This window comes from Scophthalmus maximus, chromosome 9, assembly GCF_022379125.1.
Source record: "Scophthalmus maximus strain ysfricsl-2021 chromosome 9, ASM2237912v1, whole genome shotgun sequence".
NCBI classification, from domain to species: Eukaryota; Metazoa; Chordata; class Actinopteri; order Pleuronectiformes; family Scophthalmidae; genus Scophthalmus; species Scophthalmus maximus.
In genome coordinates, this window is record NC_061523.1 from 6,360,993 (window position 1) to 6,388,478 (window position 27,486).

At 43.6% G+C, this 27,486-nt stretch overlaps 1 protein-coding gene across 3 annotated transcripts in view; it reads left to right on the plus strand.

Moving 5' to 3' along the window:
- aff2 (AF4/FMR2 family, member 2) overlaps positions 1 to 27,486 on the plus strand; it is a 146,620-nt gene that overhangs the window by 33,055 nt on the left and 86,079 nt on the right. For all 3 annotated transcript variants that reach the window (XR_007031474.1, XM_047334539.1, XM_035650340.2), the window contains exons 2-4: positions 5,940 to 6,060; positions 12,622 to 13,270; positions 14,366 to 14,799. Coding sequence is in view for 2 of the 3 variants with exons in the window: in XM_047334539.1 (XP_047190495.1) it covers positions 5,940 to 6,060; positions 12,622 to 13,270; positions 14,366 to 14,799 (1,204 nt within the window). In the remaining variant the exon portion in view is untranslated. The remainder of the gene's footprint in view (positions 1 to 5,939; positions 6,061 to 12,621; positions 13,271 to 14,365; positions 14,800 to 27,486) is intronic.

Below are 27,486 nucleotides of genomic sequence, written 5' to 3' on the forward strand. Positions count from 1 at the left end.
TGCCTTGACCTTAATGGTGGCATATTATGCAAAGATCACTTTTTCTGTGTTTGTGCACGTACGTGTGTCTATCTGTGGAGCCTGCCGGCCCACAAAATGTGAAAGAAGACCACCCTGTTTTTTTTTGTGAGATGGCTAAACCCTACAGCCTGGCTCTGAACAACTGGTTCAGATTTCTCTCCCACTCTGATGTCACAGTTGGACTCTTTTGAGGTAACCCCGCCTGGAATCCCAGAATCTCCACTTCTCTGGTGAAGGGGCGTCACATTTCCTACACATTTTGAAAGCGGTTGACCAATCACAACAGACTGGGCCAGCTGGCCAATCAGAGCAGACTGGGGTTTATCGGAGGGAGGGGCTTATATGACATCCAGGTGTTTTAGACAGAGGGTGAAAAGAGGAGCTGCAGGAATGGGCAGTATGAGAACACGGATGCCTTTTCTGAACATTAGAGGATGTAAACATTTTTCAAGTGTTATCCCAAATTAAAAGCATGAACCTGAATATGAGCATAACATGTCTCCTTTAATAGATACCGATGTCATTGGTACACCGTACAACTCAAATTACTTGTCGCCAAAATTTTAGGAGAATCCATGCAACCTTGGTATTGTGATGTGTCTTAATCACATTTTATTTGTTAGATTAGTATGATTTTTGCTTTAAGGATGTCCATTGTATAAGTTTATGCCTTTTTGATCTCCACTGTCAAATGTGTTTTATTAATTTATTTCTTATCACCTGTTTTTTAATACTAAACAAAAGGATTTCAAAACTGATCCTGCTGAAACCTGTCATATTTGAAGTGAAAATACCTTAGTTCTTAATGACGCGTAGCAAGGGTTGAATATCATTTAGCTGCCTAAGTTTCAGTAAACAAACCTGCACTTTTCCTGCCATGACAACTTAACATGTCTGCTGTCCATTTTCCTTCAAATTCATCTAATAACAGTTCCTTTACACAAATGCAAAATGTATACAGAAGCTTATTTAATACAAATTAATTACGATTGACATATTCACTTCAGTTAAAACAAATGCTTTTCATCTCAGGAGGAAGAGTATGATCTGTAAAGCACCGCAGTCAAGTTAAGTTTGGAAAATCTGAGTGCAAGTAAAATGTACAGAACCCTTTGGCTGCGAAAAAACGTCTTGATGGCTTCGAATGAGTTGAAATTTATATCCAAGCGATTTGCATTGAACTGTTCTGACAGTAATTCCCTTAAGACACAAATGCAGCACGAGTCCACGGAGTCAGGCTCCAGTGGCTCCTCAATGAAGCAGCTCCAGGAACCCTCCTGATGACATACGCAGGCGGGAGCCGTCTCTCCCACCGACGGCAGAACACAGAGACTTCAACGTGTTCATTTCAATCCACTGGCCAGCTTCCACATCTGGCCGCGGCTGTGCACTGTGTTGGAACCAACTTTTCCGTTTTTACTGGCATTAGTGTTCTACGTTACACAGTTTGAATACGAGCGATAAATGAAACCACATGCCGTAAATTCAGCACGTTTGCATTGACATTTCCCCATTAGAGCATGTAAACTGAGGTCTACAGGCAAAACTCAGTTGCACTTATTATTTAAAGAATCATGTCAGCACTGTAGCTTTAATAGATCATTTCCCCTATGATAAATCCTGTGATTAATGTTCATCCATCAAAGACAGGAAATTGGATATTTCCACTGGGCAGCTGCACTGCCAGAGCCTGCTGAGTTGCAGGTTCAGTGCCTTGCTCAAGGGAGCCGTGGCAGCAGTTGAGGGGAGGAGGAGAGAGTGATACGGAAGCACTGTGATGAGGCTGTGTTCGAGACTTTGGTGTGTGTGTGTGTGTGTGTGTGTGTGTGTGTGTGTGTGTGTGTGTGTGTGTGTGTGTGTGTGTGTGTGTGTGTGTGTGTGTGTGTGTGTGTGTGTGTGTGTGTGTGTGTGTGTACGTTTAGTTATCAGGGGAGCACAGCATAGCTCTGCTGAGATTAAATTCCCAGAGCTTACTCTGGCTATCAGCATTACTTCAGGACACACACACACACACACACCCCCACACACACATACACACACACAGACGAACATGCGCACAAGAGGAAAGCGGAGTGGGAGCAAAGAATACTGCCACCGCTACATTTTCATTCAGAGAAAATTTATCAACATCGACAGTATGCCCCCCGCTGATATCACCATTATATATGCCATTAATCCCCGCCAATCCGTCCATCTGTCTGTCCGTCTGTCCATCATCTATCTTCCGCTTTTTTTCTTCTCCTTATTTTGAGAAGTGAGTGTTTCACTATTATCAGCAGTGCTGTTGGTGCTGACACACCGACAGATCCAGCTGCCGTATCTGAATCAGCGCGACGCCATCAAAAGCTGAATTATGCAGATGGACATCACCGCACAGATAAAATGTGAATATTTGTGGTGGACAGTCGAACTGGAATTTGGCTTCGCAGTAGTGCTCCTGTGACTTCAGCTGTTCATCAGACCAACAACATCCGCCTGCACGCAGCACGTGTGGCCACTGGAACGGAAGTGAACTCACCAGGACTGTAACTAATGATTATTTTCATTATCCATCTGCCGATTATGTTCTTGATCAATCGATTAAAACAGCAAAACATGCCCATGAGAGAGTAGCGCCCAACAATTTTTATAATTACTGTAGTATAAGACTAAGACAAGTCTCAGTCGAGAAACTGGGAGCATTAATTGTTTGGCATTTTTGTACATCCACTGATCAGCGATCAAAGCGGATTGATTTTTTTTCTTTCAGTTGACTCCAGGGAACCAATTGTTGCAGCTGCTGATATTGCAAACAGTTCTGTCTGTCCACAAAGGCATTGCAACACACAAATTACCAGTAGTATGTTTTTGTTTTTATTTTTGGTTTGCATTAATTTGTGTACCAACTAAGTACACAAGCAAAATTAAACAAAGTATGATTTTTTTCAGTTCAACACAAAATTCAATTAGTTGTATTAAAATGGATGTACATTTTTTTAAAACTCATACTACTTTTCATGTGCATGTAAAAGTGTGGAAATTCAGATATTTTTTGGGGGTGAAAAAAGTAAAATATTGCTAAAAAAAAGTTGGTGTGTCAATAAACCAGAAATGTGACAAAAAACAGATCCTTAAAGCGCGTGATTCCGGTGGTCTCCTGCACCTCCGGAGAAAGAGCTTCACCTTCTTTAACTTGAGGGGCCCAGATGAATGCATTTAAGACTTTTTCTTTTGATGGTTTTTCAAATCAAATTAAGAGTTCTGCTACATTGAGATGGAAGCCTAGCTACTGTGTGTAACAATTATGCCTTACCAAAGCAAGTGCTGTCGAGTTCTTTGCTGACCTGTCTGACTGGCACCATGGCACCGTGGTTCCATCGCCTGTAAGAACCAACAGGATAGCAGTCGGGGAAGTGTAAAGGGACAGGTTAACCAGTGTGCGACAGGTAGTGTTGTACTCTGTCCCCGCCGCACGGTGGGAAAGAAATCCCGGATGTGTTAATTGCCTTGTCTGACCTGATTCCCTTTGTGTGGATGAATGGCGTGACAGACGGAGACAGAGACAGCGATCCCTCACATGGGACCGCGGCACCGTGCGCGAGCGCGCGTGTGCCTGCACATACTGTATACGCATGTGTTTATGACATAGTGACAGCTCAGTCAGTTATCTTTCTGCACTGACAGACAATGCACATGTCAACCGGCAGCGCCAGCACACGCAGTGATCACATCTACGTATACTGCCGTGGCACACACACACACACACACACACACACACACACACAGGCACACACACACACACACACACACACACACACACACACACACACACACACACACACACACACACAGACACACACACACACACACTCGCACACTGACACACACACACACACTGACACACACACACACAAACACACACACACACACTCGCACACTGACACACACACACACACACACACACTGACACACACACACACCTAAACTGTCAGTCATTCTGTCTGGTATCCCCACCGCTCTCTTGTTTTTTGCTCCTCCTTTCTTCCTGTTCCACCTTCCTCTCCCCATCCCTCCAATCTGTCTTTCATCATTCTGTTATTTTTCTTTCCTTTTTACAGAAAGTGTCTTTTGCCCTGAAACTGGATTTTTTTTCTCTCTCTCTCTTTCTCTCTCTCTCCCATGGGTCTCCGTGATCCCCCCCGCCCCTCTCTTTTCTATTACCGCCTCTCCGCTCTCTCTCCCTCCCACTCACACATTGCTGCTAGATTAAAATGTTGAAAGCGAGGTCTGGTCGAGAGAAAGAGAAAGTCCCTTTTAATTGTGTTGATCGCTAATTACCCGGACTGCCTCATCTCTCGGCGGTTGATGTGATGGAACAGGATGCCCTTTCCTGGGTCAGCGGGCCACAGCCTCGTGCAGAACTAGTATCCGCACACACAATACTTTGTGCTTTTGGAAATCAAGTTTGGCTGCCAGCTTGTAAATGTCTCGGTGGAGGCCAGGGAAGAAGTTTACGAGAGGGGGGGGATTGGTAACTCTCCAGTAAAAGGGGTTTTCATGATGGTGGGGCGTACGGTGGGGTTCACCACCCGCTCTGCTCCCCACAGACCACTCTCTTTTGATTCCAGCCATTGTTTTACTGTCAGCCGTCTCATATCTTAAATGCCACAAGGGCCAATCAAAATCCTCAAGGGAGGAGGCAGGCAATCGATACACCATAGTTCATAGCAGCAGTGTAGGGGTGTTAGCAAATTTTTTTTGGGGCAACCATCCGGTGACACCAAGACAGGACACGCGGCGGGGTTCAAAGTCCCCGATCTCCCCCCCCCCCCCCCCGAGGGAGGGTGCTCGTAGACTTTTGCAAGCCGCTCTGAATGCATCTGACCTTTAACGGCGCGATTTGGTTCAGTGGGTACAGCATGTCATAAACAGCGCCTGGATAAGGAGTTCAATTCTCAGTGGGCCCACCTACGTTAAAAAATGAATGCACTCATGAATGAAAGCACCCAGCTAATGGCATACGTTACATCATATTAGCCCTACTATAAATAGAAGAACTGAAAAAGGTTGCCTTTTTTTGACCCGTGGCTAATATTCTATTTGTAACAGACATTTAATGTCTTGTGCTTTGGTTTTTTGTTTTTTGTGTGTGTACACTTTACATCGAATTATCTTTTATCAATTTAATTAATGTCATTGCATTGCGCTTCCTTATTTAAAGGGAGACATGTGATGCTCATATTCAGGTTCATCATTTTAATTTGGGTTATTACTTGGAAAGGTTTACATGCTCCAAATGTTCAGGAAACATCAGTTTCCTCATACTCCTCATACATAGGGTCAGTGACAGCATGGGATGAACTCTTTTTGTCAGAGTCCGATGATCCGGTAGCTCAAATTCACTCACTGCTGGAATCCGAATATCCCGAGCAAAAATAATATTAAGTCAAAGCTGGCGCTGAGCTAATTGCGCGTAAAACGTTTCCATATATTCTTTGAATGTGTCATTAGAGACAATTATGTGTTTGTACATTTAAGGAAATATCATGATGATCTCATCGAGGACAGCTAGTGTTAAAAGTGAGGAATCCTGTCTAAATAGTGATCTTGAACAAACCATTCAGCGTCATTATTAAAGTTTGATATTCTTACCTGTCATTACTTATCCCTCTGTTAAAGTCTTTGTTTCACAGAACCATCTTTTATGTAATTTTTTTATCTCGTAAAATGAACCAATTTGTTCCGATTTAATGCCTCTTCCCTCCTTGTGCATGCAAAAGATGTTAATAATTTTTAGACATGGCAATGATATTTATACTACTCGAATTACTACTCAAGTCCCATTAAAAAAAAACAGCGCGTTGCTTTGGTGCCAGTCTAGGCGTCGGCCGCGGTGGGAGACGCTAACAGGCTTCTTTTTTCTCTCTTTGCGTTTCCAGTCACCTGGAGTCGGATCGCAGCGCCCTGAAGAGGAGAGAGTGGGAGAGGAGGAATCAGGAGGTCCAACAGGAGGAGGACCTGTTCTCAACCGGATTCAACCTGTTCGGAGAGCCCTATAAAGTAAGAGCAACTGAACGGGACGGCACATCGAGGCATACTTCATAATTTGAAGTAGTGCAAAAGGTCATTTAGCTCAACATTATTCAGGAATACGCTTTTCTTTGTGAATGGTAATATTCTCCTCTGTGTGTGTATCCATTGAGATGTTTCTCTGGTCACACCGGAGGACGGAAACACAATGCCGACAGAAGACCTTTCAAGCCGCGCACAACACGCGCCTTTCTCCATCCTGGCTTCTTTTACACTGGCTCCCTACACGGGCTGTGATTCGTTGGTGCTACTTTCCCCCCTCCCGCTGCCGCGCCGGGAGACGGCTTTATATATTGCCGAGAGTTGTGATTGATTGGCGCAGGAGGAGGAGCGGACACACAGTAAGTACCTGACGCCGGAATTTCATCGGGGAAAATGGGAGTGAATTTACGGCATCTTAATCAGCGGGGATGGGCCGCTCTCCTCCAAAACGCGGCCCCACTTTGTGATTTAGGCCCATGTGACGCAATGTAGCCTCGCGCAGGCGATCAATTCCAAGGAATTGTTATCGCTCACCAACAAGCACTCCTGTGCCGTTGTTCACTTTAAGGCTGCGGCTGATAATGCTGATGATGGCTTATGGATCATTAAAGCCTCTTGAAGTCCCCCCCCCCCCCCCCCCCCCCATGCTGTCCCTCTGACAGTGTAGCGTCCTCGAGCATAAGGTCCTGGTCTATTCTGCTCCGAGGGCCTTGAGATGCCACCACTTTGTCCCTGCTTTAGCCGCAAGTGAACGAGCCATGCGTGACGTCCACGGCCCCTGTGTATAAAATTGATTTTGGTCTGTTAACTCTCATTTGCGAGCGCCAGGCACTCCAGCACTTGGTTATGCCGCCAAGTGTATCGACCTCGGGACAGACCGGCTTTGGATCTTGGCAGACTGTGTTTAACTGCTGCTGTGTCTGAACGGCAGAGGACACGGCGGCTCCTCGCTAAGACACTGCTCGTGGCTCAGGGGCCGACGGCAGCACATGAGAGCCTGCTCTGATAATGAATCTGATCCTGCCGCGCCTCCACACTCCAGATAATTGTTTCCAACTAATTAAGGGTGCTGAGGTGGGGTCAAGTGTGTGTGTGTGTGTGTGTGTGTGTGCGCGTGCGTGCGTTGCGGTCGTGTGTGTAAAGAGGGCAAGGAAGACTGTTGGCCGGACTGTGTTTAGGGCGATAATTGAGATATATATCACTGCTGCTATTTTAGTGAAGCTTGAGCGAATGATGCATTTTGTATCAAAATTAGATCCAAATTTGAATTTTTTACATTTTTATTGTTAGAGTGCTTTCAGATCAGAATTGCTCATCAAACAATTTGATTCAATTTGATTTGACTTGATCCTGAGAGAGGTTGCAGTTAGATTAGATCAGTTTTGAATCCCCTGTAACAACTTATGCACGCTGCTCAACACGCTGGTGTGAAGAATTTACATCAAAAATGTGCACGTGTGCCGACATAAGTTTTAATGTGGAATCTGACGAAGCCTTCAGTGCTACTTTTCAACAGGGTTACCGGATTTATAAAGAAAGATCATTTCAGCTGTCGGAACACAATTAGACAATAACGGCCATAAATTTTCAATTTTAGATACATTCAATCTAAGCTAGACCTCACCTCTTACAGCCCCTCACAAAATGTTGAAATTGGCTAAAAAGGCTGAAGAAAAAAGGAAGTAGGTGTAGAGCAGAGTTTTGGTTTGTGTTTCGAAGCGCTTTTATCAATATTAGACATATGTTCAAAACCCTGGATTATGTTCAAAGTCTATGCATGAAGCGCCAGCATTGGCTCTTTTAACATTGGACATAAATCGTGAGGTGCACAATCGTTCCGTATGGATGCAGTTCCTAACGGCAGTGCACTGACTCTTTCAAATCGCTGCGGTGCACAGGGTTTCTACATCTCTCCCATTAATTACAATCATTAACTTAACGCGTCATTCACAGGCGATAACGTGTTTACTTGTTTCATATTCCAGGTTTTTTTTAAACTAATCTTCTGCCTCCGTAGAGTTCCTGCAGTTACATCTCGTGCTTCTGCTAAACCTGAAAAAGGGGCCTTGGCACACTTTGCCGCGCTCCTGCGCTGATTTATTGGCCGCGCTAATTAATTCATTTTCTTTTCTGTGAAGGTGTCACTTTTCTGCAATTCAGTGGAATTGCCACGGCCTATACTCCCTCACCACAATTTCCCTTTGTGTCTGAGTGCTGACTGAACTTACCGAACTGCTCCTTTACGGATCTCCATATATCGGCCCTCCGTCAATATCTTACAGGATTTATGGAACTTTTTTATCATTCCGTGTCCGTCACATCCTGTTTTTTTTATTAATTCTGTCTTTCATCAGCCTGTCTTTTTCCATCCGTACCTGTGTACTGTATCTATCATGTGTCCGTCACTCTGAGTCTGTCTTTCTGTCTCCCTCTCTACAGTGTTCATTTTCTCTGTCAGCTATTAGCTAATCCCTCTTCTAATCCTGTTAAAGAGCGTTATGCTGTTAGCAGCTATTTGGTATGATCTATTCACATACACACACACACAAGCACACACACACACACGCACGCACACATAAGTATTCATCCTCTCCTTCTCTGTTTTCCATTTTGCCTCTCTGTAAATGTGTTTTCTGTTCCTCTTCAGCCAGCAGATCTTTTATTCATGAGCCTGAGATGGAGAAGAGATGGGCTAATTTATTCACAGCTAACTTTGGCTTGCCACGGTGTGTAGTGTGTGTGTGTGTGTGTGTGTGTGTGTGTGTGTGTGTAGTGTGTGTGTGTGTGTGTGTGTGTGTGTGTGTGTGTGTGTGTGTACACAGAAATTACATCTGTTGAGATTATTTGAATGCATTTCTCTCCTTTCTTTTTGTAAACATGGCTTGATTCTTTGCACTGTTTCATATTTTTATTTATTTATTTATTTTAGTATCTTCCACTCCGCTCGAGCGCAAAAATGAAGGATGCTGTCAAGTGAGGACAGACATGTTAGAACAGATGGATCGAGCCGAGGTCGATGTGGATTTGTCCTCTTCTATCCCAGGTCGCCCCGTGATTTGTAAATCATGACAGAGATGTTCAGTCTGGGTTCTTAGTGAAAAATTCCGCCGCGAATTACCATATTTCATCAAGCATGTTTGTTCAGGCCGCCTCTCCTCCCCCAGGATGAGAGGTGTGCAGGTTGCAGTGGGGATTATTAGTGAGGGCTAATAACAACTTTAGGTGCAAATGTAGGTGTCTCATCTGGTTCCTCGATCTTGGCGGTTGTTAATAACTGCGCTCGAGGGGTAAAGTAGAAGATATGCCTCGGCCACTAGATAATCCCGGGGATTTGCTCCGTAAATTTGAGTGAAACACAACGCCGCCATTATCTGGCACAAACGCACTGAATGTGACGTATACACTTAAATCACACGAGGTCCCCGGGGAATCCGGGTCAACTGAGAGTAGGTTCTGTAGTGCTGACACAATACACCCAGTAATCACCTGCAGCAACTACTTTGATTATCAGATAAAAAATAAAAACATAGGAAGTAATGTGGATCCAGGACGTGGCTTCATGTTGGTCAATAGTTGGTCGTAGAATAGGTCAGCTGGTCGACCACTTTGGCCCGGACTGATTAATATCATCCATTTTGATGGATTGCATTGGAATTCATGGTCCACACAGGAGGGACCCTTTCACTTTGGTGATCTTTTCCGTCATACTTTTCTTCTAGCGCCATCATCAGGCCAAATTAAATTTGTCCATTACTTTGATTTATGACCAAATAACTCAAACTAATGGGTCTCAGTCTCAGCTCAGCTTTCAGTCTCAGCTTTACTTTGTGTTTATTTGCTAATCAGCAAAGGTTAGCATGCTGATATTAATGCTTATAATACACTACAACATAAGGTATAATCTGGTTTACTATATTTTGACATTTCACAGACTAAATGGTTAATCAGTTCAGTTTTCCTAAACATATTCTTACTTGCACTACTTGCACAATATTTTCCCCCTGTATTTTTATTGTATATTTTTGATATTTCTTTGTGATATTGCTGCTGTAACAAGTACATTTCCCCGGCGTGGGGTTAATGAAGTTCTATCTTATCTCTTATCTTAAAACAATTAACAGAATTCCGCCCATGACCCTTCCATGGGTTGTTGTCAGTTGTTACAATATTGTTTAGTTATTGACAGAAACTGCTTGTAAAGGCTCAAACAAATCACAAATGGACAAACCGTGTTTCATCTCCATGTTTTTTCAAGAAGTCAAAAATAGAGGGCACATATCGATCAGTTTCATGCTTCAAGTGATGAAGCAGGATGTGTTCTTCCTTCTGTAAACAGTGAATATGATTGTACTCCACCCTGACAGCCTCACTTACCGTAGATCTGCATGATCGGTGTCAAGTTCCTCTACAGTCAGTGTTGCGATTAGTCATAATTATGACATATGAATCTCCTCCTCCCTATGAACATGAATTCATTATTCATCAATTCATCAACCTCTCCAAATACAGGCAATTTCACCTGTCTTGGAAATTAGATAAGGGTTCTTATTCCTCTAAACGTATCTCTATTTGACACCATCACCTCGTTAGTACAGGGGCGATAAGCAGATTAGCCTGCTTAAAAAGTTATGTTGAATAAAAATTGGTGTACACTCGTCTCTTATCGATTTCCTATTAATATAACAAAAATCTCGAATCAATTTTTTTTTTTAAATTATCCATATTTGCAACAATGTTTTATAGATATAGAGACGTTTTTCAAAAAAACTATTAGTCCTCAAAACAGAATCTTGTGGGTTTTTTTTCTCTTAATATGGATTTTCATATAATGAGTCAAACGTTTAAAAAAATCCAGTTTCCATTTCTACAAAATACAAAACTGGGGAAATCTTACATTATCCTCGTTAGCCTGCTTTATATGCTAATTGTAGTTCTATTAAGAACTTTCAGCCCTAATTCAATTCCCACCGTTGTTGCAAACCACAGACAGAAAACTCTCCTTTGGTATTACAAGCGAACAACACGCAGCAACATGTAGCTTTGATTATTCATTTGTCCACAGGATTAGGCTGCCGTTTACAGACGAGTGGATGCAATATATATTCACAGAGGATGTGCAATCATTTTGCAGCCAATTTATGATCATGAAAAGTCTAGGGTTTGAGGAATTACACTCAATTGGTGATTAAGTTTGATATATTAGTCGGGATATTAACTTGCAATTTGTAAGCAGATCACTGTTGTGTTGGACTTATTCTGTGTGGACCACTGTGTGCTTATTTATAGACTGGATCCCCTCTACTGATAACGAAACTGACATTGTTTTAGGGCTGCAACTAAGATTATTTTCATCATAGATTCATCTGTCGATTATTTTCTCAATTAATCGATTAGTTGTTTGGTCCATAAAATGACAATCGCACACCAAAGATATTCAGTTTACTGTCATAGAAGAGCAAAGAAACCATAAAATATTCACATGTAAGAAGCTGAAATGAGTGAATTTTGACTCTTTTTTCCCCATAAAATCTACGTGAACCGATTAAATGATTATCAAAATAGTTGGCGATTAATTTAGTAATCGATTACTAATCGATTAACTGTTGCAGCTCTACATTGTTTTAGCTTTTGTTCATAAAGTTGAAGGGTTGATAGTATTAACACTAGATATGAGGTTCATTATCAAGACAAAATGAAACTATTCTAAAAAAATCAGACTTTTTCTGTTCATACATTTTATTTAGTCAGAAAATGGTTTTATAACACCTCTTTTTGTCAGATTGAGTGACAAAGGCATTTTCTTACTTTTTAAATTTTCCAAATTTTTTTTATCTCAGAATAGGATATTTGATTAAGGGGAACGGATTCTCGGTGCTTGCAGTGTTCATCCTTTGTTCATAATTCATCATGAAATGTCACAATTAAATTATAGGCTGTAGATCGCATAATTCACACTTCCTTATGCCTAGTTGCAACACAATCTGGCATGGGTATAAAGGAAATGTCAGAGAGAATAGAGATGAAAATCTACTGGTCTTTACTTCTTTTCCTCCTCCGTCATGGCTTTTTGCACGAACCTGGCTCCAGATATAGAACGGCTGAAACCACCACTGGTTGCCCTTGTCCTTTCAAAAATGCCAAAATGATCAAATCATGTAGTTTCATCATTAAAGGAGCTGTCTCTGAGGTGACTATTCTGAGGAACATCTCAGCATTACCATGTAGCTGCTGGAGGTGTGACGCCGTCATATATCAGTAAGTCCCGCACTGTCCTCCAAGCGATGATTGCTTGAGAATCTGGGGTCAGGCTAATAATGATTCCTGCTCCATTAATTTTACTGCGCCAGCCTGGACTGGACCCTCTTAAGTGTGGCATGTGTTTAATTAATCATCTCGTCCCGATGTCTGGTCAGTGGGCCTTCTCTCACTGTTCCTCTCCGGATGAATGAAGAGGGCTTTTCAGTAAGTGTGGAGAAATGGTAAAAAAGGGAGACTCAATTAACAGTCTGTTCACTCTCTCCTTTTTGTTCTCCCCTTTCCTTCTTTCAGACGAATAAAGGTGATGCATTGGCCAGTCGCGTCCAGAACACGCTGGGCTCCTACGAAGAAATGAAAGACCTGTTGACCAGCCATTCCAACCAGAGCCACCTGGTGGGAATCCCCAAAGGGAGCGGCGCGAACCACAACCTGCAAGCCCCGACCACCTCAGCAACAGAAAGACCTGCCACGGAATCGCAGCTTTTCACCGAGACCCTAAGAGGAGGAGGAGCGGAGGCGGGCGGGGACAAGAGGGTGGCAAACGCACCGTCTTCGTCCTCGATGCAGCCTCCTGCCTCGAGCACGTCGTCCTCGTCATCCTCGAGCACGTCAACAGTCCCACATCAGAATTCAAAGAAGTCGCGGGGCTCCATGGACTGGTCAAGGGGAGGCCACGGACAGAGCTCCCAGGGAGCAGGCCTCGTCCTGGGGTTAGGACAGAGTGGCCAGGGGCAGGCTGCGGGGTCCACCAGCGGAAGGGGGAAAACAGCTTCGCTGGAGGAGCAGGAAATGCAAAGGCACGAAGAACTGTTCAGCTCACTGAAAGATGAACTTGGTCTAAAAGGAGACTCAAGTCCATCTTCTTCCTCTTCGTCCTCTTCTTCCTCCTCATCTTCCCGAAGGCACTCTTCCCACCCCTCCAAGACCCTTCCTCTCACAGGTAAATCTTACACAAAACACATGTGATACTGGGAAATACACGTCTTTGCTTTCGTTCTGAGAGTTGGTTGAGGAGATTGACTCCAGCCTACAAATAAATAATATAATAAATATATGAAGCTGCAAACAGCCCGTTTGACAGGCTTATTTTCCCCCTGCTTCAATTCTTCATGCTAGTGAAACCATTGCATCTGTGCAATTTGTTGTTCACATCTGTTATTCCAACTTTCCTAATCAGTTACTCATGTTTCCTTACTGTCGTGTAGTCACATTATTTAAAAAACAAACTATAATGAGCTAGTTTTGGAGTGTCATCTGCCATTTATTAACAAGTCAACTATGATCAATCAGCTTATAAATTAGCTGAATCAATTGTATCAGTGTTAATATTGGATTTTACTAACATGTGGCTACCACAGTTTGAGATTTTGCAGCCTTTTATTTGTCTATAGTTCTTTTTTATCAAGTGGAAGGTTTTGTGTATTGTAGGAGATTCTTAATGTCTGCATCCCAGAGTTATTACTAACTGACATGAAAAAAAATATTCTCCCTTGGTCTTATATAAATGTCCAGAGTGCAGAATAAGCTAATGGGTTGCTGGTCATATTTAGCATACAGATATGAGAGTGCTGTCTATCTTTTCATTTAACTCTCACTGAGTGAATGAGAATATGAATAAGTGTGTTTCACAAAATGTGTTACTTTAGTAGTGGGAAATATATCAGAATGCAGTTGATTGAATTCACACAACAAAAATTGGACTTATTATATTTTCATATTCATGGTAAATCTTTGTATTCGCTAAACAGACTCTGACACCTTTCGGAGGGGATTTCTGTAAAATAACATTTTTCATCAGCTCATGTAGCTACCACATATAGATAACCACATCTCGCAGTTAATTTCTTAACCTCCCCAGCAACCCATAATTTGTTATGTTTGTGATTGGCTCCATCCATCTGTGAGAGGGATTTTTTTTGGCGTCCAACCTTCATTGGATTTTAACAGCGCAGAGCAGTGCAATGTTCTACTACGACAGGTGTTTCATTGGTGATTTTTGACTTTGGTTTCCTTCTCTTTCCCATCTCTCTCACAGATGGCGGCAATTTTCGATCTTCCACCATGGACGGTGGCCATTTTAAGTCTTCCACTAACACAGAAACCGGTGGGCATTTTAAATCCTCCCCGTTTGAAAATGAAACAGGCTCTCACTTCTCAACGTCCTCGTCCCCGCTGGCTTCCACATCGGTTGTGACGACACCCACCCCCGGTCTAACCACTCCCACATCCGGACTAACCACACCCACCTTCCCACCCGGTAGCCTATCGGGGAAGCCGGTCGCAGTTCAGCAGAAGCCCACAGCGTACGTCCGACCAATGGACGGCCAGGACCAGGCACCTAGTGACTCGCCGCAGCTCAAACCCCCCCTAGTGGCCACGGAGGGATTCAACAGCAGTCAGGCCTACGGAGGAAACTCTGGGAATGGGAAGAGCAAACTGCCAAAGCTGACTCTCAGCCACACTGGGGAGGTAAGAGAACTGCCATCGAGTTTTCTCTAATCAGTGGTTAATAGGATTTTATCGGTAACAGGTTTCATATTGTTTGCATACCAAATAATATGAGGGCTGTTTTGCAAAGTGATTCTGAATCCTTTGAATTTGTTTTATGTCACGTAACATTTTTATAATAAGCCACCTATAAGCTCTTGAGAAAAGAGTTAAAAAATATAATTTGTTTAAAGAAGACATAGTATGCTCACATTTAGGTTCATCATTTTAATTTGGGTTATTACTTGAAAGGTTTACATGCTCTAATGTTCAGAGTTTCCTCAAACTGTCCATTGCTGCTTTCCAGCCTCTCTCTCTGAAACGCTTGGTTTTAGCTCCTGTCTCTTAAAGCTCCTCCCCTCCTAATGAAGCTCAGTATGCTCTGATTGGCCCGCTGGCCCACTCCTGTTGTGATTGGTCGACCGCTTCCAGCGCATGTAGGAAGCTTCAGCCTCCACTCTCGCTTTACCTGGCTTTGTTTTGGGATGGGATGGGGAGACTAGATGCTAGGCGTGCCTTATGCACTTCCATAACATCGTAATATCACAAAGTAATCATTCTTTTAACTTTGCAGACCTTTTATATACAAAAAAAAACATAACACACTAGAGGAAAGGGACAAACTGAAAAAGCCTAAAATGTTTTGCCATTAAAAACAATACTTAGCATGGTAGCTAATAGCAATTGTGAAAACTCTTTAATAACGACACACTTTTTAAAAACATTTTAATTGTTTAATTGTAGAGAAACTACAATATTTAATGTTAATTTGGTTACATAAAGCTCATTTTAGCTTTTTAACCAAAGTCATAAGAAATGAGTCTCGATGTGCGGTAACATGTTGCACTGGTGGCAACACCCCGTTCAGTGATGAAACAACAGTGGTGTTGCTTTTGGCAGCTGACTGATATTCGTTTTAAACAAAAAGGAATATGTAATATGGTATAAGAGTTCAGAGACTGGCTAAGAAATTCAGTCATGGAAAAGAAAAAGAACTAGTTCAATGAAAATACACTTTTATTCACTATCCATTTATCATAACTATTATTATTATTATACCAAGAATGTTTAATTTGAGGCTGGTCGAGGTGGTGAGCACTTTAACTTGTGACATTGCGGGTTGGAGTGGATGTCTGGATTTTATTTTTTAGATGATGGCAACAGCTCCGTGTTATTTTGTTAAATAGAAATCACAGTGATTAGTCACACTTTTCTTTAATTGTTACATCAAATGAATCTACGTAAATTCACTCCTCCACACCTCTCTCAATCCTTTAACTCGCTCACCTACACACTCTCTCTCTCTCTCGTTCTATCTCTCACTTGTTTTTTTAAAACAGCAGTGTGTGTGTGTGTGTGTGTGTGTGTGTGTGTGCTGTGTGAGTTGACAGGCGGGTAGTCATCCATATCGAGCAAGCCAGCTGTTCCTGTGCTTTGATAGAGTTGATGTGTGTGTGTGTGTGTGTGTGTGTGTGTGTGTGTGTGTGTGTGTGTGTGTGTGTGTGTCTGTGTGTGTGTGCGTGTGTGTGTGTAGCACTCCAAATGAGCCTGAGATGGAGCTTTGAGCATATGGCACCGAAAAGGAGAAAGCAAGGGAGACGGGGGAGAGAGGGAGGGAATTAAAATATACTTTACTTTCAGCACTTTCTCGTGAAGGGCGAGTGCATTCGTGGCCACGAGTGGTTTCTTTCACTTTGTTTCACCCACATATCCAAGAATGTTCCATTATCGCCTGCATGCTATTTACTTTTCATTCCTCTCATATTTATTCTGGCGAGAGCATTTTGGAAAGGAAAAATGTAACTCAATATGCACTGTGGGTGAGGAAGAGACGGATATGAGAGGAAAGTGGAAGACTGATGGTGAGAAAAAAAAGGGTGGGGTGGGGGGGGGGCAGGGAGAGGAAGGAGGGATAGAGGAAGACAATGACTGACTGATTACGGCACCTTATCATCGCTGTATTTGTTCTGGTTAGATGAGTTATTGGATGTGTTCTGCAGCTTAAACAGCAAATAGCAGCAAATCAGAGGATTGAACCAAGCAGCAAATGAGAGACTTTGAGAATCCCGCTGCTGCTTTTGTGCCAGAAAACGATGCAGGGAATCGTCCACATGTTACCCTTCGGTTAGTCACTCTGAACTGAAAGTTTAGCAACATGAAATAGCAACATCGATGGTCCTGATGCGTCAGCTGAATGCATAACCAATAAGAGGAATTCCTGTGGAGTGAATCAACGTGATAGGTTTTTTTTACCATGTAACTGTTTCCAGATTAGTTCAGGCACCATGAATGTGTATAGAATACTCAATATTTGGCACAAGGTTCTGTTGGTGAGCGACCATTGGCTCTGTGTGTGTGTGTGTGTGTGTGTGTGTGTGTGTGTGTGTCTCTGTGTGTGTGTGTGTGTGTGTGTGTGTGTGTGTGTGACTGTGTGCAATAAGTCTTTTAACTGCTGTGGAAGCTTTCTGTTAGCATTATAGAATTATTGATTAGAGCCCTTTAAACCCCTGTGCTTGTGTGTGTGTACGCGTGTTTGTGTGTGTGTGTGTGTGTGTGTGTGTGTGTGTGAGAGAAAAAGAGAGAGAAAGAGAAAGAAATAACACTATTGATCTTTTCCTAACAGTTACAGTAGTCGTAAATCTACCTTTGGACACACACACACACACACACACACACACACACACACACAAAGACACACACACACACACACACACAGACACACACACACACACACACACACACACACACAAACGTTTAGTTGTTGTCAGCAGCTCAAACGGAGGCAACCCATGATTGTACACTGGATTGATCCAGGTTGGAGTGGCTACTTCTGTAACCGACAGCATGTTGATATCTGCTGTGTCAAATGCATCACAGTGAACACAACCGAACACAGACAGCCCCGGAAAACTGGGCTGCAGCTTTTTTTCTGTCTGACTCTTTTGATTTTGAAAGTGACCAAACTATGCACCAACTGCCATCAAATTCTGATTCAAAGTTTTATAAATCCTGACATCATCTCAAGCTGTTAGCTCAATCATTACAAGCTGTAAGCTCAAAGTCTGATTATCGTTACTTTATAAAAATTATGCAAACAGCTGGCTATTTTTGTTCCCCTGTTGAATGTGTTAGCATGACTGGATCAGAGAATTGATAAGAGCACTGACACTAATTTGAAACAGTAACATAGCGAGCCCTAAAACCAAAACAACGAGCCGAAAGATGCTAAAACAGACAAGAGCCGAGGGGAACAGCAGAGGTGAGAGAAGAAGTCGTTTGACCCATAGTTACTATTGACAAAAAGATTGATTGGTGCATCTTTAAAGGTCTCATATTGTTTTTCAAAACTCACGTGACGTGTAAAAATTCGCTTTAAAGAAATCCTCACAAACTCACAAGAAATTCAAAAGGGTTATTAAAATGCTATCCTAATAGGTAAGAAGAAAAGTCACAGTTTTGGTCCCTCAAAGTGGAAAAACTAGCAGACGGGGGGACACATGAGAGAAACATTTCCACTTTTACGAAAAACACTTGCCCACACGAGGTCAAGCTGTCAGTATGCTTTTAGTGACATTCAATTACTTTGATTTCCACTGCGTTCCCCCTTCAGGTAAACAACACTCAAGTCAAGTGGATATACAAGTGCATTTGTGAGGCGCTGCGAGCGAGGCTGCAAGAAGGTAAACATGGAGGTGACAGGTGACATTTTCCAACAGCACCGTGACAAGTTTTCATTTACATGTAGTTCAAAGTCTACAGTTGATGTAATTTCACACCGATTTGACGGCCCGCTGCCGTGTTTCCATCAGGCGCGTGTGGAGGTGCGTACAGCACTCCGCCACTAATGTAGCGGTAAATAAGAAGCAGGGCAGACTAAGACCTCCAGTCAGTAATCACCGCGAGGGCCGACACCAGCCAAATCAATTCCGCTCTCAGAGAAAGCGTTCATTTATGCCCTTTTTTGCATGAGAAGATTCTGCCTTCACATAATACACTAACTTGATAAAGGGGACGCGGGCATGCGCGGTGGGGTCCAAAAGTCTGGCAACACTTTCCAATGGGAAATCGCTCAGCTGGAACACACTGCTGGGCGGGTTATGTAGGGACAGTTGGCCAGGAGGATGCCAGGTGCACATGTACTCTGAAGCATGTCAGGGTCAACACTCTGGGAACGACCACGATGCACAGGGGCGGAATTTTGATTTCAAAGGTTGGGGGGGGGGGGGGGGGGACACGACATGTTCCCCTATGTCCCCCACATGGCGTGCCATTGTGGCGATACCAAATAGCACTGCACAGCTAACTAGCCTTATACTTCACAAGCTCCTCGTGTATTTGAGCTGGGGTTCCCTGAAAAGACCGTCTAATCAAAACGCTAATTTTAGGAAAGTGCAGGTGTCGCGATCATCTCCTGAACTAGCCTTGAATATTTGAGCTGCCAAATGTGGTCCTGGCAGGTTAAATGTGTGACGCCAACATTGTGATACTGAGGCTCGAGGGAAATCATCTGCAAGTGTGAGTGCAAAGTACTGGATGATATCATATGCTAATTTGCATATTAATTTGCTACTTCAAGCACCTATGACTTAAACAAGCCAGTGCCGACCGGCAGCAGGCGTTACTGGTTTACCAGCAAATGCTTGCGGAGTCATTACATTATCCTCCTGTCAGGGTTAGTCAGCCATAGTAATTTGCTATATTGAATTTGCAATCAAAGTAGTTTATATTTAACCAACCTTCTTATCAATCGACACAGCACTTAAAGATGCGCCAATCAATATTTCATATCAATAATAATAATGCAGTGATGAGCCATATTACATATGTTAAGTTTGAGCGCTGGTGCCTCAAAACGATTAAATAATACACCATTAAAATAGGGTTTTTCACACACACTTATGAACCCAATCACAGGAAACACGCATGAGTGACGATCACTGCAGTCACGGTGTCAAGTTTGATCTGTTGGAACAGCGAGGAAGGACTGAGACAGTATCAGAGGAGGAAAGCAAAAAAAAAAAGGACAGGCAGATGAATGTAAATATATTTTACTGTGCCTGGGAAACCTCTTTGATTTGAAGTGAGCGACGGCTAAAACCGAGGAAGGGAGGGAAATGCTGGAGAGAAAAACCACCACAGCCAACAAACGAAAGGAATGGAAGGAATGTTTTTTACTAACTGGCTGAAATTAACTCGCAGTGGCTGCCGGAGTAAGATATCTGAATTAACATGAGACGTATCCACGGAAAGCTGCTCACTGTTTGTTTGTTTTTTTCCAGTGGGCTGTGGATTCACGGGCCTCGGAATGATTTACTTTACACTTAAGGAGTCAACAAATGCTCAAGGAAGCTTCCCCTGTTTGTGCATTCATTACTGTAACAGCGCAGATGGATCGTCGGGCAGACGCCGGGGGAAATGGTGGGAAAAAGGAGCAGAGAGGTGCGCGTGCGAAATCAGTCCGTTGGAAATACCTTCTCTGGGAAAAACAGAGGCGAGGCGAGAGAAACATGGCGACAAGAGGGAAACGGGGATAAGATATTTTCACACTTCCAGCCGAACCAGAAGAACATTATGAGGAGTCTGTCAATGCAGCAAACAGCTGGCCTCATTTGCATAATACCCATCAGACCTCACTTTCCCTAAGGCAGCCTGTCAACTCGCGACCAAGGCGTACACGAATATATATATATATATATATATATATATATATATATATATATATATATATATATATATATATATATATATATATATACGTATACGTATACGTATACATGACACCAGCATTCTCTATCACAGTACCTCTTTATTTATAGGCACCGCATCTGTGTGCCCTCTTGACAGCAGTGATACTGTGCGAAGCCTCCCAGTGACTCAATGAGCGCTTCTTAACGCTTTAATTTATTTGATTTTTACAAAAGCTAATTGCCTCTGCAGAGGGAGAGAGAGAGAGAGAGAGAGAGGGAGATGGATTGATTTAGCTTTTATGCTGATAGTAAAAATGATCATAAAATCATCTTCTAGAAACAAAGAATACAGTCCAATGAATCAAACTACCCTTGAGTGGCTGCAGTGAGACGGAGGAGAGGGTGCTTGGGGAGAAATATACTTGAAGCCAAATGGCAGAGGGGAGGTCTCCCATCAGCAAGTGGCTGCCGGGGCTGTCGTCGCAGCAATAGCCGCCCCGCGATAAGGCAGATCACAGAGGAGGGTGGGCAGCTCTCTGTGGGTTTTTAGAGTTCAATACTTTAACACTGAGATCATCCTTGTCGGCCCCGTTACGAGATAATCAGGAGATGGCTGCGCTCCGTGATAACGACTTCTCGCGAGTGAGTTCCATAACAACGCGGCGATGTCAAGTCGTGTCGCGTGACAATGTACAAGCGGCAGGACGAAAACAGAAAAAGCATTTCAGCGTCAGCTAGAACATTTGCTGACAGAGTCAGAAGTACACCACTCCATTTCTCTCTTTGCGTTTCGTAGATTGCTTTTCCCTTGGAGAGCGCACACACACATACATACACTTATACACACACACATACATACACTTATACACACACACATACATACACTTACACACACACACATACATACACTTACACACACACACATATATACACTTACACACACACACGCACACACACATAGGCGTTTTATGATCGCGGATGCCAAAGAGCAGTTAGCTATTTAGTGTTGCTGTTTATAGCAGACATAATATGATTTCAGATTTACAGTTTACCCTCAGGATCAACATTACAGCTCTGTTTACTGGATTAGCTGCAGCGATCAGCATTGATCTCTGACGTCACCGCCCGGGGTTTGACAGCGCGCATTGTCTTCTAATGTCACCCCCGACGTCCCTACCAGACATTTCTTCAAGGGAGCCGGTCGGATGAACCGCCTCTTATATTTTATAGAACGAATTCTGGCCACGCGATGCCGGTGAACCCGAGGTCGGCAGGTCGGATCAGGGCGGCGGCCGATGGCTCGACACACAGCGGCTCCCCGGTGATCGCAGGCCAGGGGGTTCGCAGCAGTCAATCCCTGCACTTTCACGGCAGCAGCAGCATGCATGCGCCCGGTGTCGTGAGTTCACACAGGCAAGACTCTTACTGCCTGAGTCTGTGACATTTAAAAAAGAAAAAGGAAAAGGAAAACATGAATTAAAGGTCATTGCGCGATAATTATTCAGATCTTTTCAAATTGAAATAACGGCGTACGTATTCCGAGCAAAGTATCTGTTGTGCAAAAAGGCTCCTTTTAGAGGCTTATGTCATTATACAATGTATGTTCCTGGATTATTATTGACTTGTTAAATTGTTTCTCAAAAACATAAGCAACCACTTAAAAAAAGAACCTTTTATAAAATATTTCAATTATCAGGCCTCTTTCCAGTAAGGACGCAGGGAGAACGAGGGGGGAGGATAATGTGAGCATCATTAAACCGGAGGTTATGGCAGGTCAGAGCAGAGGGGAACAAAAGGTGTATATGGCTGTAAAGACGCGCACTCGTACGTGAAGGAGTAATGAATACCGGGTCATGTGTACATGCGTCTGTGTCTACACACATCCCCACACACTTGAACATCTAGGTATCAAACACACAGTATATACATAGTCAGCATTCATTTGATTGTGTCAGATAACTCCAACAAATTTCCATTAATGAAATTATTGGAACCTATTGATGTCCAGTTACTATGAGGTTTTAGGAGGAAAAGGAAAAAAAGTACAGTACTCGCGTCGGACAAGTGGTGAAGTAGAGGTACAAAGTAGCATCACAAATAATCGAGTAAAGCGCCTCTCGATTGTACAGTACGTAAATAAACATGCTTAGCTACTTACCATTTTCCTGATTATGGCTAAGCGCTCGAGCCGAGGCCCACAGTGAGCCGCCGACTCCGCTGCAGCGGCGCTGTGTTTAATTGCAGCCGGAGAAGATCGTTTCATGCTGTTTGTCCCACAGTTATGGCACAATTACGCTTTGAGAAAAAAATGTAAATCCGCATTTCACATTTCCCCCAGACCATTGTTCATTACATCCCCACTGCGTTATCTCTTCTGATCTAGTCAGAGCTGCTGGTTCTGGAAAAAACAAACATTTGTTCCAGTGATAATTAGGCTACTTCACATAATGCTAGACAGAGATTAATGTATGGATGTAAATATATATAACTATTTATGTAATTTAATGAAAATATTTATTTATATATTTGTTTTTAACTGCCCAAGTTATGTTTTCCAAAACACGTCGCTGATATGTGATTGAAATTGACATGCTGCACTGTTTTAATGCAAAAATTTCACTCCCCAGGATGTTAAGGTTTTCAAACATCCTACTTGTATGATAGTATTATACAAAATATAACAAATGATATGGCAACCTCATTCTGAACAATAAGAAACTGGTCCAAACAGCTAATAAAATGTCAGACTATTCCATAACAGCTTATGTCTGGTGCCCATAAAAATATGGTAATAAAAATCTTTATTGCTCTCGGCATTACAGAACAATACACTGAGAACCTCTGCTGTGGGCTCTTTAGTATTATTCATTAGGTTCTGATACAGGCCAGTGGCTGCTCCTAACACTGTGTACGTGTTTGTCTGAGTAAGTGTGTGTGTGTGTGTGTGTGTGTGTGTGTGTGTGTGTGTGTGTGTGTGTGTGTGTGTGTGTGTGTGTGTGTGCGTGTGTGTGTGTGAGTGTGTGTGTGATTTGCATATCGTGGCTATGCTCTGATTGGCAAACTGGCAATGCAGAGCTCAGCGGGGCATTTTTTATTAAAAGGCCTGACCACACACACACACACACACACACACACACACACACACACACACACACACACACACACTTCTGACTTTGTGAGCACACTCGCTGACATAATACATTCCCTATTGCCCCCTACCCTTACGTCAACCATTCCAACTTCAAGCCTAACTCCGACCATAACCCTTAACTCTAACTATACCAACTCAAACCATCAGAATCAGAATCGTGTTTATTGCCAAGTAGGTTGCCCTTAAACGTAAAGTTCTAACCCTCAAATAGTCCTTTGAAGGTGTGTCACAAAGTGAGGGATGCCCCCCCTTCCCCAAAAGGTATAAACTAGTCACGAAAAAATGGACAGACAGATGTAAATACACACACACACACACACACGCATACACACACACACACACGCACACACACACACACGCGCGCCAGCATGCACGCACGCACATTGGGTGAGTGTTTTGATCTACCAGGGCCATTACAGGCATTTTAAAATCCTATGAATATAAAAAAGAGAGAGAGGGAGGAGGACGGAAGAGAGGGGAGGAAGATGAGAGCGATGGGCGAGAGTGCATCGGAGGCGGCGAGCGGGTAAAGGAAGGGGGGGGGGGGAGGAGTATGACGGGAGAGGAAAGTGAGAGGGAAGCATATTTTTCTCCTCTTTTTTCCGCGTGCAACAGTTTATTATTTAGTTCTCGGGTAGACTGAACGGTAGACTGCACCAGAGAGATTACATGGAAGATAGACGGTTAAATGGCTCCCTCACTCCTCCCCCGACCCCCCCACCACCCCCACCACCCCCCCGCCGCCGTTTGTTTTTGCATTTTTCAGTTTGGTGTATCGCCTCCTGACAGTACAGGAGTCCGGGAGCGAGGGATGACCGTGGCCGCGTTTGGGCACAGGGCCAGAGGTTTATGGAAATACTCGGAATCAATATACATGAAGTGCGATTAGCTGATTGAACAAGAGGCCTCCTGCAGTCAGAACAAGTGCGTCGTCCGTGGCAGTCGTGTGTGCAGCCGGAGACATCGCTGTTGATTTGAACGGACATCAACAAACTCCTTCAGGCAACCATGATGACGACTGACAACACAGTGTTATATGGTCAGTTAGTGAAATTATTAAGACTCCAGGCACCAAATCATCTTCTTAGAGAAAGCATTGGTCATATTTTTGGCGTTTGATTATTTCAAGGAGAGGAGACGAGAGGAGAGGAGGCAGCTAATAGGGTGATTAAGGGGGGGGGGGGGGCTGCTGTTGAGAAAAAGACTTTGTGTTGGATTATTTTCTCCTCTTAGGAGCTTACAGGGAACCAGCCGGTGTTTTACACCTCAGCTCTTAACACCCTCCAAATCCCCCGATTTAGACTTAAACTGCACAGAGAGGGAAGAGTGACGGAGGACGGGAAGAGGGGAGGACGAGGAAGAGAGGGTGAGTGGCTGGGAGGGGGACAAGAGAGCGAGAGGAGGTGTGCGGAGATGGAGGGAAAGAATAGGCGGGCGAGACCACCGGTGAGGATTCCACGGAGGCAGATTAGCGAAGTGTGAGCCCGTGGTGTTGACACGGGAGAGCACATGATGCCCAGTTGGTTCAGAAGAAACAGAAGAAACATAGGAAAACACTTTTTCACTAATGCCAACGGTCGGACCTGCAACAGTGTGCATTCTGGGTCTGTGTCACAAGCTTGCTCGCCCCGTCGTCCCTTCCATCCAGCGGCGGTGTAAGCGCACGCACACACTCACCTGTGAAGTCACACAGGCCTCACCTCATTTTGTGGCTCTGTGGTAGTCGCCGCCCGGGGCCGGGAAGCCAACGCCGGCCCCTCTGGTGCTGCTGGGTAACCTGTGTGGAGACATAGATTGTTCTTTAACACGTTTTATGGGTATTCCTACCAGACAGCAAAAGACAGGATGGAGATGAGATGTCAATGTTGGACCAGACGTTGGTGCAGATAATTGTTGGTGGAGGTGGAGATTTGGGGCTTTGTCCCGAACATCATCCTTTCACATTGACATTCGACTGTTTTCAACGAACTAACTGATCGCTGTCCAGTGCTCCATGTCAACACTGTTGGCCGTTAGTAAGCCAACTATCATACAATCTAATCTCAGCAAGCCCTTTGGCAATTTGCAGCTGAGCTCTGTTGCTCGTGGCTTATTCATATTTGTATAATATAGTTCCTTCTGGAAGATGGAAGTTGCTCTCTGACTTTGTTGCTGCTGTTGTGTGTGTGTGTGTGTGTGTGTGTGTGTGTGTGTGTGTGTGTGTGTGTGTGTGTGTGTGCAAAAACATTTGATGCCCCATTGTAGCCCTCGACCTCCCAACCGTCAACCCCCCACCCCAAGAGGCACTTATTTAGTTGGTACACAGACATCATGTTGAGAAACACACACACAAACATACTCACACACACACACACACACACACACACACACACACACATCCTGGCAACAGAACAAATCAAATATACACAGCTTGAATTTTGCCTCTACCCATGCACACACACACACATCTGTCAATCATTCTCTTTACACTTGCTCAGCGATCTAGGCTTCGGAAGCAAAGTGTCTGTGTGTGTTTGTGCGCACATGCACGTATATTTCTTCTTTCCACTAATTAAAACAGAGGTGAGTGTGTAACTATATAAGCCCCTTTCATTAATAAAGCTTTGTGTGCGTGCGGGCCTGCGTGCGTGTGTGTTTGTGCATGTGTGGAGTATATTTCTAAAAGGGGTTTTATTTGCCACTGAATGTGTGTGTATGAGAGAAAGTGATAGAGTGTGTGTGTGGGTGTGTGTAGGACGTGTTCTGTTCACAATTAATCACAGTGGTGAATCTCCCTCCCCATGTCGTATAATAGAGATGTCATCAACAGCAGCAGCTCGACTGTGCTGCTCCTTGGCTGCTGATGCGCAAGTGGTTCAAGTGTTATTGTTTGTCTTAGGAGCATTTAATTAAATTTCCCGGAGGTTGTTGTTAGTATTATCATAACTATAGTGCCCTCATGCCCATAGGTTGCACTGACAGTTTAACAGCAGGAGATAATAGAAAAACCTTTGCTGTGGGTGACTGAGCAACACATTAACCTATGGGTATGAACGAGAACAGCTCTCAACATCTCCTAGGAGGCCGAGCCGCTCAGGAAGTAAAGAGCTGAAGTGAAACTGGTTTTGTTCCAGAAGGAAGAAATCTTCATTCAGAATCACACTGATGTTTGTAATGGAGTAATACTACTAAAACCCCATAGTACACCTGTCATACTGTATGTCTAGAGGAATGGCTAGTTGTTGATTGAATAGTATTACTGTTTTCAGTTGCTTTTACTGAACTCTATCGATTCTTTATGATATGTTCCAGTGCTCACAGTTTGAGTGGCTGTTCTATCAGGTCAACTCGAGGCCCTATCATGCTCCATCATGACTTGTGAACCCTCTCGTCGTTTGAATTTCATCCCAGGTGTCTGAAACAAGCAGAGAAGTTTCAGGTTCTGAGACACATCCTGCTTTAAGCATGAGTATAAAAAGTAAGCTGATTACCAAACTAACATGGATATGAGGGGATGACAAATAAGTCATTTCCATTCCTATCATACATGTAATAACAGGAGTTCAGTCAGGACCAATATAGTCTAAATGAATTCATTTCAATAATCGCAATTAGCTATATCTGGCGGTATGGCTCTGTTCTGGGACCTCCCTGCACTTCCACGTGCATACGGAGCGGTAGGGAGAGCACATCTCCCTACCGTTCCATGAGCCTTCTTGGAATGTGAGGCAGCTACAGACCCCCCCCCCCCCCCCCCCCCCCCCCCCAGTGCAGAACAGAGCAGGAATCGATGACAACACATGACATTGATTAAATCAGATACGGTGTGAAAGGGAAGGTGCCGGGGTGGAG